Source organism: Taudactylus pleione, unplaced genomic scaffold (genome assembly GCF_031769625.1).
Source record: "Taudactylus pleione unplaced genomic scaffold, aTauple2 ptg000607l, whole genome shotgun sequence".
NCBI lineage: Eukaryota > Metazoa > Chordata > Amphibia > Anura > Myobatrachidae > Taudactylus > Taudactylus pleione.
In genome coordinates, this window is record NW_028285009.1 from 936,726 (window position 1) to 955,710 (window position 18,985).

Below are 18,985 nucleotides of genomic sequence, written 5' to 3' on the forward strand. Positions count from 1 at the left end.
GGCCACAGCACCTCAGTTTGAGTTGGTGCCCGGCCGGAGTCGGGTCACCTGCGCAGGGGGGCTGCAGGAGCAGCCCCCAAAAGCTTTCTATTTTTATTTAAAAAAAAAAAAAAAAAGAGCCTGTTAGATTTTTATTTTAAAACAGAGGCTCTAGTGTGGCAGCGACGGGCTGTCTATGCAGACGCCCACGCTGCCGCTCTCCTTCCCCGCTGGCGCCGCGACGCCAGTACTGCACTGGGGATCGCGGCGGGAGGCCAGAGTCCGTACTAGCCGGACTCTGGGTCCCTCCCTGGACTGCTGCCGGAGTCGCCGGGGACAAGGTAAGCGCGAGTCGCCGATTAGCGGCGGCTCGCGGGTTTTGCCTGCAAATGCAGTCCTTTGCCCCCGCGGTGGCGGCGGGCTCCCCCTCTGAGGAGGAATAACCCGTGGGACCACTAGACCACCAGGGATATATGGCAAGCGGGATGCCGGCAAGCCCTGGGGTTAATATGCTTGCCAGGGAAGGAAGCCTTCCCTGTCAGCGGCTCCTCCCCTCAGCTCAGCGCGCCTTTCAACACGGAGTCTGGCGTCGCTGAGCTGAAGATTCCTCGGCCACTCCTCCTCTGAGGTCTCCAGCGGCCATTTTCTCACAGTGGCAGCGCAGATCTTCAGGGAGCACGCGGACCGGTCCCCCTGTGTACCTCTCCCCTGATTAAGGACAGCGTACACAGCACTATAGCCCTCCCAGACACTGAATCTGGGAGGTTGATTGTAGTGTAAAGGTGCAGTGAGTATATCTTCCTGCATGGTATGTGACTTTTGCTAGTGCTGCCTGTCTGTGCTTATTTTCCGCTTACTGTCAGCTTATACCTGTCCCTTTACTTCTCCTACAAGCCCTACAGGTGTGTGGGGGAGGGGCGTTTCTACTGACCTCACTTATATAGATCACGTATTTGTGAGGTCCGTCACATACAGTTGTGTGCTACACAGTGCCGTATTGTGGGCTGTTGTTTAGCACACCGGTGAGTGCATTTTCTTCTGCCCTGTTGCCAGATATATTTTTTGACTATATAAGATATTCTGTCATGTCAGACGAGGAGGTTGAGCGCTCAGTGGCTCCGGTGTTGGCCTCCTGCGGACGCTGTTCTGCAGGAGTAGATAGGGAGGATTTGTCACAGGATGGCCTGTGTAGTCGATGCCAGGTGGCTCCTGGCCCATCCAGACCTTCTCTGGCGCAGGAACCACCGTGGGCGATGTTTTCTCAAGTGCTGGTGTCTATTGCGGACCGTCTGTCGGTCCCGACTGCTCTCCCTACTAGGGCGTTGCCCCAGCCGACCATCCCCCATTCCCCGGGTGTCCCGCAGTTACCGCGGAGTCCTCCTGGGTCTCAGTCGGTGGGTCCCTATGCGGGGTTGCCTATGTATATACAGGCTTCCCCTGTGCCGCAGCAGCCTGTGGTACCTTTTCAGGCCCCTATGGTGACTCCTCCACCCTGGGTGGATGTGCTCTCCAACTCCGTGCAAAATTTGGCGGCCGCTTCCTCGGCTTTTCAGTCAATGTTGCAGACTGACATGCCTTCTAGGATTTCAAAACGCCCACTCATGACACGGGCTGCTCAGGTATCGGACTCAGAGGGTTCCTCAGATGATGGGGAGGTCCCTGATGACACTGACTCGGACGCCTCGGTCCAGGAAATGGATACCAAGTCGTCCATTAATGTGCGAGCACTAGTTAGGGCGGTGCGAGCTATTCTTCTTATAGAGGATGAGGCACCGGTTCCTAAGTCGAAGTTTCCTAGTTTCAAAAAAACTAAGGTGGCTTCTGCGGTGTTTCCCCTGTCGGATCAGTTGACGGATCATATGGCGGTAGCTTGGCAGGCGCCCAGTAAGAGATTCCTTCCTCAGAAGCAGTTGGCTTCTAATTACCCCTTCCCTGAGGCACATTGTAAAAAATGGGAAACTCCACCGGCGGTGGATTCCCATGTCACCCGTTTAACTCGGGGCACCACCTTACCATTACCGTCGATATCCTCGCTGAAGGATCCCACGGACAGGAAAGTTGAGACTTGCTTAAAGTCTATTTACTCCCTCTCCGGGGCGGTGGCCCGACCGTCCATGGCCATCTCCTAGGTGGCCAAGGCCATTGAGGGGTGGGCCAATGCATTGGAAGATACCTTCCCGGACGACGCTCCGGATGTCCAGCGGGCGTTGTTGGGACAAATGAGGGACGCTGCTTCTTACATTGGAGAAGCTTCTTTAGATGCTAGTCTGCTGACCTCGCGGGTATCGGCTGCAGCGGTGTCTGCCCGCCGATCCTTATGGTTGCGGTCCTGGAGAGCGGACTCAAAGAAAGGTCTGGAGGCCTTACCTTTCAATGGGGAATTACTATTTGGTCCAGACTTGGACAAAATAGTGGACACCCTGGCTAAATCCAAGTCGGCCTTCCTCCCTTCGGCGGCACTGCCTGCTAAGGTTCGGAGTTCGGCTTTTCGTTCCTTTCGGGTTCAGGGTAAGGCGAAAGGTCAGTCCTTCCCGAGACAGTCTGCGAGTAAGACGGCCTCTAAACCCAAGAAGCAAGCCTGGAGTGCTCGGCGCCCTTCTTCCAAGCAGGAAGATAAACCTGCGGCCTGATGGGACGGGCCTCCCTCTGGGGGACCTCAGAGTGGGAGTCCGACTTCTTCTATTTGCCCAGTGCTGGCACAATACCACCACGGATGCCTGGGTTCGAGAAGTGGTCTCCCAGGGGTACGCCCTGTCTTTTCGGCACAGACCACCCCACCAGTTTTTCTGCACAAGTCCTTCTCAGGACAAGACCAAGGCGTTACAGGTTCAGGAGGCTATAGAGTCCTTGCTGAAAGCAGGGGTCATTGTTCCCGTTCCTCTATCACAACGAGGGACGGGGTATTATTCGTCTCTGTTTCTGGTGCAGAAACCCAATGGTTCTGATTGCCCTATCCTCAACTTGAAGTCTCTGAACAAATTCCTCAGAGTTCCCAAGTTCAGGATGGAAACGTTACGTTCCATCATTCTGGCGATGGAACCGGGGGATTACATGGTGTCCCTGGACATCCAGGACGCCTACCTCCATGTTCCGATAGCATCTTCACACCAGCGGTATCTGAGGTTCGCTATCCTTCAACACCACTATCAGTTCCGGGCGCTACCCTTTGGTCTCTCCACGGCACCGAGGGTGTTCACGAAGATTATGGCGGTCATGGCCGCACATCTTCGGAACCAGAATGTACGGCTGCTGCCGTATCTGGACGACCTCCTGTTGCTGGCGAGCTCCCCGGAGGTACTGCTTCAACATCTCCACCTGACGATCGCTTGCCTGCAAGCACACGGGTGGTTGATAAATTGGAAAAGTCCTCCCTGATTCCATCACAGCGGATGGTTCATTTGGGAGTCCTGCTGGATTCGCGTCAGCAAAGGATCTTCCTGACTCCGGAGAAGGTCGCCTCCCTACAGCTGCGGATACGCAGTTGCCTGAGCCGTTGCCGCCTGTCGGTCCATTTGGCTATGAGAGTTCTGGGGTCCATGGTGTCGACATTCGACATGGTGGAATTTGCCCAGTTCCATTCCCGGCCCCTGCAGGGGCTGATTCTATCAGAATGGAACGGGTTACCTCACCGGATCCGCTCTCAGGTGCTGGTGTTGTCTCCGGACGTTCGGCAATCTTTGGCTTGGTGGCTTCAGACAGCTCATCTGGTTGAGGGGCGCCCATTTTGGATCCTGGACTGGGTCCTGCTCACGTCGGATGCCAGTCTCCGGGGTTGGGGGGCAGTGACCGGCTCTTTGTCGCTTCAGGGTCGTTGGTCAGCGGAAGAAGCATTTCTCCCCATCAACATCCTGGAACTGCGGGCAGTATACAGGGCCCTGCAGTCGTCCGGCCCCGCTCTTCACGGAAGGGCGGTACAGGTGCAGTCCGACAACGCCACCACGGTGGCGTATATCAACCACCAAGGCGGAACTCGCAGTCAGGCAGCGATGTCGGAGGTGTCTCGTATCCTGACTTGGGCGGAGGGTCACATTCCAGCGATCTCGGCGGTCTTCATCCCCGGAGTCATCAATTGGGAGGCGGACTTCCTCAGCCGTCACGACGTGCATCCCGGGGAATGGTCGCTTCACCCAGAGGTGTTTCAGCTACTCGTGGACAGGTGGGGACTGCCGGAGCTGGACTTGATGGCCTCCCGTCACAATCACAAGTTGCCCGTTTACGGGTCAAGGACAAGAGACGCAGGTGCAAGTCTGGTGGACGCGCTGTCGGTGAAATGGACGTTTCACCTGGCGTATCTGTTTCCTCCGATGTCCCTGCTTCCTCGGGTTCTGCGGAAATTCAAGCAGGACGGCGGCATGCTCGTGCTGGTAGCTCCGGCGTGGCCCAGACGTCCTTGGTACTCCGATCTCAGGAGCCTCTCCATCGACGCTCTGTACCTTCTTCCTCAGCGTCGGGACCTGTTGTCTCAGGGGCCCTGCCTTTACCCAGATCTGGGTCGACTGTCTTTGACGGCGTGGCTCTTGAGACAGCCGTCTTGAGGTCTCGGGGCTTCTCCAGTTCGGTTATTGGTACCATGCTCAGGGCACGCAAGCCTGCTTCAGCACGGATTTATCACAGAGTGTGGCACACTTACTTTCAGTGGTGTGAGTCCAGACATTATGATCCTCAGGTGTTCCGAGTTTCTAGGATCTTGGAATTTCTTCAGTCAGGATTGGATCTCGGCTTACGCCTTGCATCTCTGAAGGTTCATGTGTCCGCCTTGTCCGTGTGGTTTCAACGGCGGATTGCAATACTACCAGACGTTCACACCTTTTTCCAAGGTGTTCTCAGGATCCAGCCTCCCTTTGTGGCTCCTTGGGACTTGGCGGTGGTGCTACGGGTCCTGCAGGGTCCTCCGTTTGAGCCTCTTGAGGCGGTGGAGCTCAAGTGGCTGACATTTAAGACTGTTTTTCTCCTGGCAATTGCTTCGGCCAGGAGGGTGTCTGAATTGGGGGCGCTTTCCTGTCGCCCTCCTTTCCTGATTTTTCACCAGGACAGAGCGGTGCTCCGCACTCGTCCTGAGTTTTTGCCCAAAGTGGTCTCGAAGTTCCATATTAATCAGGAACTTGTTGTGCCAGCTTTTCAGTCCCCTGATCTTTCAGCTGGTGAGATTTCCTTAGATGTGGTCCGGGCGCTTAGAATTTATGTAGACCGTACGGCTTCGGTTAGGAAGTCTGATTCCTTGTTTATCCTCTTTGGTTTTCACAAGAGGGGTTTGCCTGCCAACAAACAAACGTTAGCCCGTTGGCTTCGTTCCGTTATTTGTGAGGCTTATGCACAGGAGGGCTTACCTGTGCCAGCCTCTGTTAAGGCTCATTCCATTCGTTCTGTGGGTCCCTCTTGGGCTGCTAGACGTGGCGCTTCTGCTGTTCAGCTGTGTAAGGCGGCCACTTGGTCTTCAATTCAAACGTTTTTGAGGTTCTATGCGTTTGACACCTTTGCCTCTCAGGATGCATCCTTTGGGCGCCGGGTACTCCTTTCAGCACAGGAGCGTCCCCGCCCTTAGTTGTACTGCTTTGGGACATCCCCAAGGTCAACCCTGCGGACCCTCTATGGACCCTGAAGTAGAAAACAAGAGATATGGTAAGAACTTACCTTTGTTATCTCTGTTTCTACGAAGTCCATAGGGTCCACAGGACGCCCGCCCTGACGCACCTGGCTTCAAATGGGCTGTGTGGCTGGTCACCGGTTTTCCGTCTCCCATTTCTGTGAGTATGGTTTCTTGTGTGTTCCAGTCTTCCTTCTCTGTTTAGTCTCCTCCTCCGGCCTTGGCTGCTTACCAACTGAGGTGCTGTGGCCGGGGGCGGGGTATAGAGGAGGACGGACCCAAGTGCATCCTGGGAGCAGCTAAAGCTTTAACTGCGTGGTGCCCGTGGATCCAGATCCAGCTATACCCAAGGTCAACCCTGTGGACCCTATGGACTTCGTAGAAACAGAGATAACAAAGGTAAGTTCTTACCATATCTCTTGTTATTGACATCACTGGTGATGTCAGTAGGGCCGCCCACAAACGCCTCCGTTTGTCCAGCCACTCCCCCTCCCCGCCTACAAAACGGGGCGAGCTGTCGATCAACATCGATAGCCGCCCCGTTTGCAGCGAGACCAGGAGCGAGTGAATTTCTCACTCGCTACGGGGCTTGCGTACGCCGCGTGTGCGCAATGCCCCACAATCGACCCACATGCGAGCGGGTCTGAATCAGGTCCTATGTGTACCCAGCACGACATCGTTTGCGACTGACCCGGCGGCGTCTGCAAACTGCATACACTCTTGCTGATGCCGGCAGCGATGGAATGTTGGAGGGGCGGTAGCGGGGACCCACGCTGCATGGCATCGCTAGAGACGTCCTCAGATCTTTCTGCATGTACAAAAGATCCGGGGATGCGACGGGCGACTTGCGGGAGCGTGCGTCTGCATCGTGATAGTGCGTACACACTGGACGGTATGAACGATTTGTCGCTCCGATGCCTCGGAATCTGCCAAATCGTTCAAAATATCCTCTAGTGTGTACCCAGCTTTAGATTCCATACACGCAACTGGTGGAGGTGAATACTACTTTGTAATATGTGTAATATTTGCTCTTTTTAGACATTACTGCCACAAAGGTACTAGTAGGCTCCATGCTATTTAAAGTAGGAATAGGCCCCTTGTTCACTTGGGTAATGATTCTTGTATTGCACAGACTAGTTTGATCTACGGGTAACCGTATCGAAGCACTTTTTGCACTATGGTGGTGATCTCAATGGTCTGTGCCGTTTTTGGTCTGCCCCTAGCACCCGCCCCCCCACCACCCCCCTCCTTTTCTCATTGGTCACTGAAAACAAAACTGTTTATCTAATAATAAATGCCGCAATGTGGCGCACACACTGCATGATTCCTCTGCGGTTATATCTATTTCAGGGGACACGCCTACGCCTGCCACCAAAAGGTGGATGAAATAAAAGGACACAATCCGCCACCGTCCCCTTGGAGAGACCGACCAGTTGAAGAATCGCTGCTTCTTTTCCAGGTAAATAGGTTTGTAATTCACTAATGTACAAGTTGGCCAGATCCTGTACTTTCTTCCCATAACCTATCCGGGATCATTGATCATTTGTCTGACGTCTTATTTGTGCTCCCAGGGAATGAGGAAGGGGAAATTTGCTGAGGGGGAAGTGACACTAAGGATGAAGATAGTAATGGAGGATGGGAAGATGGACCCAGTGGCGTATCGGATAAAATACACCCCTCACCACTGCTCAGGAGACAAATGGTAAGTCCCAGAATTACCGGGAATAAGACCATGTCCTCCAATGACATCACATCTGCTGTTTGTTTCACAATCAAAACCGGTCCCATAGTCTCAGCACTTCCGTATAATAACTATCTTCCAGTTAGTTATATATATGCATAAATACCTGTATTTTGCATCATATGTCTCATGTTACTCAGGGCAAAGTAAATTTGCATTATTGAACTGCGCATTCAAACTAAGTTTGAATTGACTCCTATTAGTTACTAGTAACATTTACACAGTTTTAGCAACCTGATTATAATTTTTGCATGAGTGTTATGAGGGGGGGAGCCATACTGATTCTGCGTGAACGTTGGAAAAGGTCAGAGGTCAGTAACCTGCGGTCACCTGGTTCTAGCGTGTTTATAGGACACGTCCAATCCCTTGCGTTTTGCAGACATTTCCACGTAGGCTTGTAAATGTTACTGGACGCAGCTTCCGTACTAAGGGGTCTATGTACTAAGCAGTGTTAGGAGACAGAGTGAGAAGTTATAAGTCTGTGATAAGGTATCAGCCAATCAGCTCCCAACTGTCATTTTTCAATCACAGCCTGTGAGATGACAGTTGGGAGCTGATTGGCTGGCACTTATCACAGACTTATCACTTCTCACTCTGTCACTTATCACTGCTTAGTACATAGACCCCTAGATCATAAATAGATATTTGTGCTGCACCTTCATGTCCTTATTCCACTAGCCACACATACAGAAGGAAAATGTTGCAGCGCCCAGAACGAACGTAGTTCTACATGATGATTCTATATAAAAGCTATAGAATGGTTATAGGGTTTCCCATCAGTTCCCAATACTTGTTGGAGATGTTCTTCCACTGTGGGCTCTCTCCGACATATTTGGTGGGATTGTCCTTCACTATCAAATTTTTGGTCCGATGTTATCTCTATCTCCCAACAAATTTTAGGCTTTCCCGTTCCCACAGGCCCTGAATTTTGGTTAATTAACCATTCGTCGGTCCCATTGTCTCAGTTTAAGAAATCCCTGCTTCGCCATCTGAGTAACGCAGCTCGAGCCGTAATACCTGTACTCTGGAGATCTACCACTCCTCCTACACGTAAAGATTGGTTTTGTAGGCTTGATTATTTTATGTCAATGGAAGATATTTTATATTCCTCTCTAGATAAGCCCTCTGAATTTGCCAATACCTGGTCTCCTTGGCTAGACTATAAGTCTTCAGATACATACAGGAACTATATGTCTTCCACCTCATCCACAATATAAATTATGATTCTTAGAATAACAACTATTCTTACTCTTATACACACGATAGTCCCTCCTTTTCTTCTTTCTTCTCCTCCCTTCCCTTCTCTGCTTTTCTATTCGTGTCCTTCTCTTTCTCTCTGTTTTTCTTTTTATAGTTTGTTTTTTTTGTTTGTTTTCCTTTTAAAAAAAAAAACTTTTTGTTTGCGATGTGATTTTTCTTTTCTGATATATTATATATCTGATATAGATTGTGTTATTTGTGCTATTAGCCTGATTTTTCTAAGAAAACGAATATTTAATTATTATTTGTTTCGGGTTTATCAGAGGTGAAATGTTTATATCACATGTAATTTTTTTTCTAAATATTCTAATAAAAACTGAATATACAAAAAAGAATGGTTATAGGGTATGTTGGGTGAGCATGGCTGTAAGATGAGCTCTGTGTGTTGCAGCCGTCGTCCAACCACCACAGCGGGCACCATTATTCCAGCAGTGATCTGGCCTCTGTGCCCGAGGGCTGTCTGCACGGTTACTGGCATCTCCCATGCATCCGAATTCCTGGGTTCTGCTCCACAAGACTGGGTACAAAAATTCCAGGTTTTCAGGATATCCATGCTTGAGCACAGATGACTTCATTACTACCTCGGACAAGCATGAATAGCCGTAAAACCTGGACTGCAATGGTGGAGTTTGGGCACCTCTACATTATGATGTTGCTGTGCATGTCTGCACTAAATGGTGCTGGACTAGTCCCCTCTTCTGATCCCATCCTAATCTTTTTTCCACAGGTGTATATATCCCACATACGACTATACGCACTGCCTCTGTGATTCCATAGAACACATCACCCATTCTCTCTGCACCAAAGAGTTCCAGGCCAGGTAGGAGTATTTGGAAGCTGCTAGCAAGGCTGCAACTAAACAATGAGATGCCCCCTCTCCCCCAGAAGCAGCCAGTATACTAGACACCCAGCACAATGAATGAAAACTAAGGGGGTTGTGGGAGGCTTGTGAATGGTTTGCATCGTTAAAACCCCCGGCTATTTTTTGTCCATAGATACTGGGGGGCAAGAAATGGTGCCAGAGAAAAGCCGTAAGAGATCCAATGGGCAGAACTGTGTGTTACTGCTCAATTTCACGTCTTGCACAGAACCTGTAGCTTCTACCAGTTCAGGGCTGTCCAGCTGGTAGGCTGAAGTGGCCCCCAGCTCTCTTAAACTGGTCTCTACTATGTGGTTATCTTTTATTTTACTTATTTATTTTCTTTCTCAGTGGGCTCTGCAGACATGTCGATGCAATATGATAATTTTCAGTACGGCTTTCAAGTAGACTGATCTTTGACATTTTCGTGGCCTAGCGTAGACCGAGATTGCATTCGCTAGATAATACACCTAATCTCTAAATCTTTTCACAGACGGTCGTCGTACTTCTGGCTGTGTAATGCGCTGGACGTTTACTGCCCCGTGCAGTGGGAATATGGACGGCTGAACCTGCACTATACGGTGGTGTCAAAGAGGAAGATTATCAAGCTGGTGGAGACTGGAGCTGTCAGGTAGGTGAGGGGTTATTTGCGCATGCAAAACTCCTTCTTTACTGTTGCTTTTCTGATCAGCCCCTAAAGTGCTTCTCCCCCCAATGCAGAGACTGGGATGACCCTCGCCTCTTCACGCTGACGGCTCTGCGGCGAAGAGGATTCCCACCAGAAGCCATTAACAACTTCTGTGCACGGGTACGGATGGGTTTATCAGCTCCTTCCTAAAACACGCACAGTGGTGTCTGCTTCCAATATAGTAGACTGGTCGCACAGTAGCACATGGTGACTTGTGTAGAGCTTAGAACTGTCCTGATTAATAGGCTCATTCTTAAAATATCAAATGATGTTTTGTAAACGTTACAGGTCTGTACGTAGAGTGCATCATTATTCTTTGGATATAAATAATATGGAACCATTTAATATATTTGTGGTTCATAATATATTTAAAGAACATTTTTCAATATTTGGATGAGTCATTTATTACCTTGCTCCTGCTGTAACCTTTACTACATGTGCTGCATGTTCTGGTCCCTTTCAGCCTTGTATTTACATCAGTCAGAAGTGTGCAATGTCAGGGGGCAATTAAAAATCCAGTTTGATCTAAATCCTTGGCTTGTTCTATTAAAGCAGCCAGTCTGAATCGGAATGATACATTCATTGTTAATCAGATGTTGCTACTAAGCCTTCGTGGTTTATGCTCTCACGCGTAGGTTGGGGTTACGGTTGCTCAGACAACGATGGAGCCTCACTTGCTGGAAGCCTGCGTCAGAGAGGTTCTAAACGAGACAGCCCCCCGGGTCATGGCTGTGCTGGAGCCTCTGAAAGTCACAATCACTAACTTCCCTGGAGAGCAGGTGAGACAGACGGGGACGATAGCGCCATTCATTTTGTTTAGGCTTTAAGTCCTGTAATGTAACAGCTGATTTCTCCCGACAGGCGTTTGAAGTCACGGTTCCAAATTTCCCAGCTGACGAGTCTAAAGGATTTCACACTGTTCCTTTCTCCTCTACCGTATACATTGAACAGACGGACTTCAGAGAGGTAAATCGTTTAGGGCCTTTGTGCCATCTGGTTTATCACCCATTGGCGTTTACAGCCCCGAATGTCAATAAAAAGTAGGCTCGCAGCGACTTTCCTTGTTGGAACTTCAAGTTTCCGCACCACCATCTAGTATAGTAAAGGTGTAGATGTACTTCGTGTGGCTTTTTTTTTTTTTTTTTTTTCTTTTTTTTTTTTAAATAATCAGGGTGATCAAAGTCTGAAGATTTCAGCCACAAGGTGGCAGTAATGTATAGGAGAGCGGATGTATTGTAAACCATAAGCATACTGTACATGTTTATATAAGTACTACGTATTTAACTATTATTTTGTAGGTGATGGAGAAGGGATATAAGCGCCTGACCCCTGACCAGCCTGTAGGTCTCAGACATGCCGGATACGTCATCTCAGTACAGAACATTGTGAAGGTGAGTGTTGTATAGTTCGCTATGATATTAAGGGCCATATTCAATTAGAAGCGAAAAGTCAGTTTCGGCGATACTTTTTCGCCGATGACGTCATTTTCGCCGGTTTCAACTTCACCCCGTATTCAATTGTAGCGTGTTTTCGCTGGTGCGAAAAGCAAAGCAATGCAATGTAATGTGCGAAAAAGTTTCGCCTATGAATAGCCGGCAGAGAAAAGTGCAAAATTGGGGTTTGGTGGTACAAGTAAATAAAAAAAACACCCAGCACCCATGGGACAGGCTCTCTAAGGATAACTACGTAATAAAAAAAAAAAAAAAAAACCACTTCTGGTCGCCCAAAAAAAGTAGTTTGGGTACAAAGTTAAAAACTAGCGAAATAGACTCCAGGGGGGTCCCCAAGTTGTCCCAGTTTTTTTGATTGCAGGTGGTTGGTGCAGGTGGATTTTTCACGTTTTTTAAAAAACTTCACATTTGCAACTTCAAAATATGCTAGTACCCATTTTCATGTACCCCAAATTTGATGGGACTAGTTATTGTCACCAAAAAAAAAACTCAAATTCTATTCTTCACCACTTTTTTAAAGACACAAAATAGCACCTAATGAGACCATGTAAAGTGGCCAAATATTTTCAGCAGGGCTATTCGGGGGTATCCAGAGTGATCCCCCGTGTCAGTGCATCTTTTGGGGGGTGTCGGGCTGATTTCCCCAAAACTGACAGAACTTTTCGCCGATTTCAGTTTCGCCGAGTCCCGTTTTCGCTGATTTGGAATTGGATACGCAGGAACGCGCACAATACTTTTTCACACCTGAAACCAGCAATGACAGCAAAGTCCGGCAACTGACTCTCCGCTTCTAATTAAATACGGGCCTAAGTCTGTAAACACTGAAGAAAATGGTGAAAATCTGCAGTAAACTAATGCAATCCATCATTTGAGAATATTTCCCTTGAAATCGGGACCTCGCTCCCCATGAAAGCTGGTGTTTATTCTAGCACCCTGCACTTGTCACTGTACAGTTTCTCTTTCCTGCCTGGGGTGTCGCTCTGGTGCTTCTAGCACACTCTGGTCTGTATCTCAGCAGTTTTACATCAGCTGAGTGTGCTAGAAGCACCAGAGAGCGACACCCCAGGCAGAAAAGAGGAACTGCAATGGTTGTGACAAGTGCAGGGTGCTAGAATGAACACTAAAAGCTACATAAGCAGGATAACCGACAGTGTATTATAAAAATGACAGATAACCATTGGATCTTCCTTTTTCCTAAAATATAATTTGTGGGTGAACTTTCTGACTGCTACGTGGAAGCTGTACAGTTCCCAGCCGCATGCTATATTCCGTTCAGGACGGCCCATTCTGTCAGCCAGAGCTCCGTCCAGGACGGCCCATTCTGTCAGCCAGAGCTCCGTCCAGGACGGCCCATTCTGTCAGCCAGAGCTCCGTCCAGGACGGCCCATTCTGTCAGCCAGAGCTCCGTCCAGGACGGCCCATTCTGTCAGCCAGAGCTCCGTCCAGGACGGCCCATTCTGTCAGCCAGAGCTCCGTCCAGGACGGCCCATTCTGTCAGCCAGAGCTCCGTCCAGGACGGCCCATTCTGTCAGCCAGGGCTCCTGCTTCTCCAGAAAAGAGCGTTTTCCAAATCATGCAGAGTTCAGTGCCAGGCTTGAAAGTGGGATCCGGTCTGAATGTCCAGATGGACTTGCTGCCGACAGGCAATATGTCAACATTCAAATGTTTTTGTTGTAGACATTCTGGTGTCACATGCTAAATGCCAATATTATGAACATGTCAATATATTTTTGAATGTCGACATATCTATCGGCATAAAGTCCATGTTGACCTTCTGAATGTCGACTATTCATACAACACCCATTGGGAGTGGATGTGGATATCGGTGTTGATTCCTCTAATGGTGTATAGAAATTAAGGCTTCCCCCTTCCTTCCACCCCTTGTATCTTGGGAATATGAATACCCCCAGCACTCTGCATCTTACAAGCCCTTTCATTCTGTCATTTATAGCAGAGGCTGCTTTGCATGGCTGAAACCCCCCGGCAGTTACCGTAACTGTTGGGACAAGAAGCTATGCTACAATATATCAGTGAGATTTCCAAAGTGGGGACATCAACTGGTCCTGCGCTATTTCACATCTCGCACATCTGTGTCTTGTACACGGCTGTTCATGTTCTACCTGCTTATGTCTCTATTTTAACCCTTTTGGGTTGTTCAGACCAGTGATTCTATAGTATTTTATCTTCTCGCATTGCGTTTGCAGTGGAACACAGCGAAAAAAGGGCCCTTAAAACCTGGTTCTGAGCATAATGAAATGTATCCTGGCTTCTAGTGGAATACACACTCCACGTATTCCGCTCTGAGAAGTGATTTTGGCCTATGCCCAGTACATTTCTGTATCTCCCTTATTTCTTTATAGGATGGAAGTGGAAAAGTGGTGGAGCTGGAGGTGACCTGCCTGAAGTCTGACGTGGCTGAGAAACCCAAGGCATTCATACATTGGGTGTCTAACCCTCTGGTGTGTGAAGTGCGCCTGTACGACCCACTGTGAGTAACGCCCAACACACGCGGTGTCTCTGCACATGTCCATCAGTGACAAAATGTGAACAAATGTCGTCTCGTTTCAGTTTCTTACACAAGAATCCTGAAGACCCTTCTGAAGTTCCTGGTGGGTTCTTAACGGATGTCAACCATGTAAGTTCTCACACTAACCACAAAAGTGTATGTTTTAAGCAGACCGTGACCACTTGTTCTATTTTATGAGAGAGACTTGATAGATTTTGGATCTCAGCGCTTATATAGTCAATATCCAAAATGAAATCCAAATAATTGTTGGCTGCTCTTCCTCCTCCGATCCGCACCAGCCTCAGAGCCCCCACACTCTCTTGACCACAGAAGGTAGGGGGGGAGCTCCCATAGTGTATGAAGTATGCACAATTGACATGCACTAATCTCAGGCTAAATACGGGCCTACTTTGAATCTGTAGTGAAATGCTTATCTGATTAGCGCAGAATTCCACAGGTCCTCATCACCCTGGGATCAATCAGACCTTCTGACCTCCATTGCTGCTATTCACCTGCTATAGATGTGACGCAGAGTTTCTGGTGCAATAACCTAAACACATCGATAGATGCTATTATAGCAGCAGACTCTTCATAAGAGATTCTTACAAGGATTCAAACATAATGAAGCAATGTATAAAAGTCACTGCCGATAGGGGATACCCAGGCCCGTCCCTGTTTTGTTTTCCAAACTTCCATCAGGCGTGTGTGGCCCCCCCAGACCCCATTGAATTTGTCTATGGAGCGCTATAGGTAACAATGTCTGCTAGGCTTCATAATGACATTTAACTGTTACAGTGCCAAAGTCAATGTCGCAATTGCACAAAATAAAAATAAAATAAACAGACTGACCGTTTCTATGTACAAAGAGAAGAAAGGTAATCCATTTACATACGGGTGCACTCAAACCCTCCTAAATAAATAAAATGTTTTAAACTTTATTGGATATACTTTAAAATTATTCATCGGGCTTGTCAAATTACAATAAAAATGCTATTTATTACCTATTTTACTTGCACAGCGTTGAAATATGTCTGTGCTAGTTATTACTTATTCACACATTGTTACCAATATGCCCTGAAATAGGGCCTCATAAAGCGAAATATTAAAAAAAGATAAATAAGACGAAGATATAAGGTGATGGGAAAACACAGAATGATGTGAAAAAATAAAGTTGTATTTAAAAACAAGGTCGTGTGCCGTCTTTATTTGTAAATATCTAGTATTTTACATAGTGTGTATTGTTGTTCATGCAAACTAAATAATTCCAGATAATAATGACTCAATCCGATAATTTATAGATGTTATTCACTGAATTATTTGTAAACTGAGAGCCCCGGTGTGTTATGCTGCTTGTTGATATTACTAGTACGGTATACAATCGGGAAGCCGACTGCCTTAATACCGCCTGCCGGCTTCCCAACTGTCATATCCCGGCGAGGGATGAAATGCCGGGCGTCTAGATTTCCCCGACGCCGGGAGACCGGCGCCCGGCATTCCGATCGAAGGGATGCTGGGTGCCGCGAGCGGACAGCCGTGGGGGGGGGGGGGGGTAGGTTTAGGCCACCCGGGGGGACTTAGGGCTGGGCACCCCCCCCGGGAGGGTTAGGGCTAGGGGGAGGGAGGGTTAAGGTTAGGCACCCCCCCCCCCCCCGGGGGACTTAGGTTTAGGCAGCGGGAAAGGGGGTTAGGGTTAGGCACCCCTAAGGAGGGTTAGGTGGTTAGGTTAGACTGAATACTTGCCTATCCACGATCGGATTTCCAGTGCTGTCGGGCTTCCGTTGCCGGGAACTCTGCTGATGTCGGCCAGGCGCTGACGGGAATCGAAACTCAAAAACTCCAATTGTATCATTGGTTCGGAAAAAGATACAAATGTTGCCAGCATTCTGCATCTGAAGTGAACAGAAATCCAAAATGATTGTGCAGCAGCTTAAACCTGCTATTTAAGATCGATTTCCTGGATTTATCTCTGCATAATACATTATCTTTAGTCATAATTGTAGTTACCTTTCAATCCTATGGGTATACTAGCTCATATGACTATATTTAGTAGATCTATATGAGGCCATATGCAGTTATAATTATTTCATTAACACAGCATTTTTTGCTATCTCCAAGTGGAAAGATTCATTAGTATAACAACGTTAATTGGACCCTTCGTGCTATCTGCTATTATGTTTAGGAGGGTTTGAGTGCACCCGTATGTAAATTGATTCCCTTTCTTCTCTTTGTACATATAACCATTTTGAATCAATGGCTAGCACCGTTTGTGTTTAGCCCCTATAGTTTAATAAAATATTGGTATCTGTAGGGATAGCTATAGGAACATCCCTCATATATCTTTTTACCTTTGGTAACCTGGTGCGGGTTTCATAATCTTTAGTAGACTGACCGTTTCCTCAGATCTCTTATTTCCATTCGTCTGTTGAGAAAGTATTTTAACACTACCTCCTGCCCGTTACAGAACTCCCTGACGATAATCCCAGATGCCATTGTAGATCAGTCTGTAAAGAACAGCAAATCGCTAGATAAGTTCCAGTTTGAGAGGCTGGGGTATTTCTCTGTGGATCCAGACACCACTCAGGAGAAGGTAAGCGTGCCCTCATGGCGATTACATTGTGTAGTGTGCGGATTACCTTGCTGCTGCTTATATAGCTATTGCGCAGGAACTTTTTGCATGACTGAAACCCCCTGGCAGATGGTTGGTCGTTGCCGGGACAAGAAGTGATTGCTATACTATCAATCAGTGAGATGTCCAAAGTGGGGGGGTGCGGTGTCTCCCTCTGCTATTTCACCTCTCACACAGACAGGCAGGAAAAGTGGAATAGTTCTAGGTTAGATTAGTCTACGTAAATCTGCGCAAACACACAGTCTCGCTTTCCGTATAGAGCATGTTGTTGGAGTTGCTATAACCAGTGTGGATTTAGCTCAGCCAATCAAATGCTTAACGCTGATGTCTGTGCTAAACTATATTTCAAAGCACAGTGCATTAGTTCTATCAGGGGCCTCTTGGGAAGATTGATTCAGCTTCTAGTGCAATTCGTGATTGGATGATTATTCACTTACGTGCAGGAGCGATCACTCGGACCTGGAGCCTTCCTGCTTAGGCTCCCACCTGACCTTTCTGTCAACCGGGCACTAGCTGCATAAATGCCCCTGCTGTGCCATGTCAGATGCCATTGTGGGGGGGGGGCTTTGGGAAAGGGCTGAAGATATTTTAGTCTGTCACAGAGGTGGGGTGCGAATACGTCCTAACTGGAATCAACTCGTTGCCATTAACTCAAAGCTACTGTAGCATTTTATATTCAATTGAAACTGTTGCACCAAATTCGATACGCGACACTTGTATATCTGTGTGCGACTGAAGCGATTTGTCGCATATGTTTGCAACCAAGACACATTTCCAGGCGAAAAAGACTCAGCGCAAGCTGGGTCGTACGGTTTTTCACCATATGGCGTATTGAGGCTAGGTGTATGGGTATATATCTGTTGTACCCTTGATTGGGGCCCGTACCTGCCAGGAATTGCTGGAGAAGATAATCTAGTCGTTATATATTAGTCACTTGCTGGGGATGATATTATTTTAATATGATGTTAATAATAATAATCTTCTTACTTGTCTGATATAGTGAATTTTGTACCACTCATTTGCTTAATGTGACGTGCTATGAGATATTGGTCTATATCTGACGGACAAGGAGACATATTGTGCATAGCCACGCCCACTTCAGCTTAAACGGCTGCGCGGTTTGTCACTTTTTATACGCACCCTCCAATTTTTCAGCTAGTTTGGAGCGGGCAGGCTATAAAGGGATACTACAGGATGAGTCCCCCATATCCAAATATTCTGAATTCTGGAATATTTTTAGCTTTTTGATGGTTCAAAATACACAGACTTTATTTAAGGCACAAAATGATTAAAAAAATATATTACATAAAATTTCTTTCAAGCTTTGTGTATATGAAACATAAATACTTTCTGTGTTAAGAAAACAGAACATGCCCTTTTTAAATATCCATAGTAAGTTCTGCTTAGGAAATGGGGATTACTTTTGACATTTCAAAACCCTTGTTCCATGTAATCACCGGTGTGAAATAAATTACCCAGAGTCCTTCACCAGCAGTAATGTAAGCAGTAGTTGCGATAGGATGATGATTCTCGGCTGTGGCAGGATCACTGAGAAGTAGATGTGCTGTCAGAATATGAGCAGTGGGGTCTTTCAACTATTTCTGTGCGTTCAGTAATAACGTTTTCTGGTTCCCATTTCAGATGGTCTTTAATAGAACGGTCACCCTTAAGGAGGATCCCGGGAAAGTGTGAATGACCTCTGCTATGGAGAGACTCTGCACAGTTACCCAGAACAACCGCTTGCCTTAACTAGGAGGGGAACGAGGCTTTATCCAAAGTCCAAATTGTTTTTATTAACATTTTCATTGGGGAAAGTAATAAATATGCATATATCTAATCCTGGTGCCTTTTTTCTGTGATGTTTATTTTGAAGAACATAATGGGTATGTCGTATATCATTCGTCACGTTACTGGCAATACATACATAAGCACATTAGGCTCCTGTGTCTTGGACTAAGGTTAAAGCCTGAAAACGTGTATAACGTCCCCAAGGTACAGAGCAGAACTTCTCCACCTTCTCTGTAATCGCCAAATGAGGATTTCGGGAACCAGGAGAGAGATGATAGGTTATAGTTATAAAGATCAATACAAGTGTAATAGACAATCCCAATGTCCCCTCACTGAGCTTTAAATTAAGTTAATTTAATTAATAATAAGGCTAAACCCGAGGAGTGTTTGAGGAGACTAGCTGAAGCTGATATTAATGAGTGTCGCAGCGGACGTGTGACTCCATGTTGATGCTGAATAACTTGGATAGCAGCTTATTAATAAATAAATTATTGCATTTTGAA

At 47.4% G+C, this 18,985-nt stretch overlaps 1 protein-coding gene across 1 annotated transcript in view; it reads left to right on the plus strand.

The window, feature by feature from the left end:
• The window catches only part of QARS1 (glutaminyl-tRNA synthetase 1), a 77,396-nt gene extending 58,411 nt beyond the window's left edge, over positions 1-18,985 (plus strand). The window contains exons 13-24 of the mRNA XM_088453992.1: positions 6,914-7,022; positions 7,135-7,265; positions 9,292-9,384; positions 9,917-10,054; positions 10,144-10,231; positions 10,747-10,890; positions 10,973-11,077; positions 11,410-11,502; positions 13,923-14,050; positions 14,131-14,197; positions 16,530-16,655; positions 18,336-18,985. Coding sequence (XP_088310118.1) covers positions 6,914-7,022; positions 7,135-7,265; positions 9,292-9,384; positions 9,917-10,054; positions 10,144-10,231; positions 10,747-10,890; positions 10,973-11,077; positions 11,410-11,502; positions 13,923-14,050; positions 14,131-14,197; positions 16,530-16,655; positions 18,336-18,386 — 1,273 coding nt within the window. The 3' untranslated portion in view covers positions 18,387-18,985. The remainder of the gene's footprint in view (positions 1-6,913; positions 7,023-7,134; positions 7,266-9,291; positions 9,385-9,916; positions 10,055-10,143; positions 10,232-10,746; positions 10,891-10,972; positions 11,078-11,409; positions 11,503-13,922; positions 14,051-14,130; positions 14,198-16,529; positions 16,656-18,335) is intronic.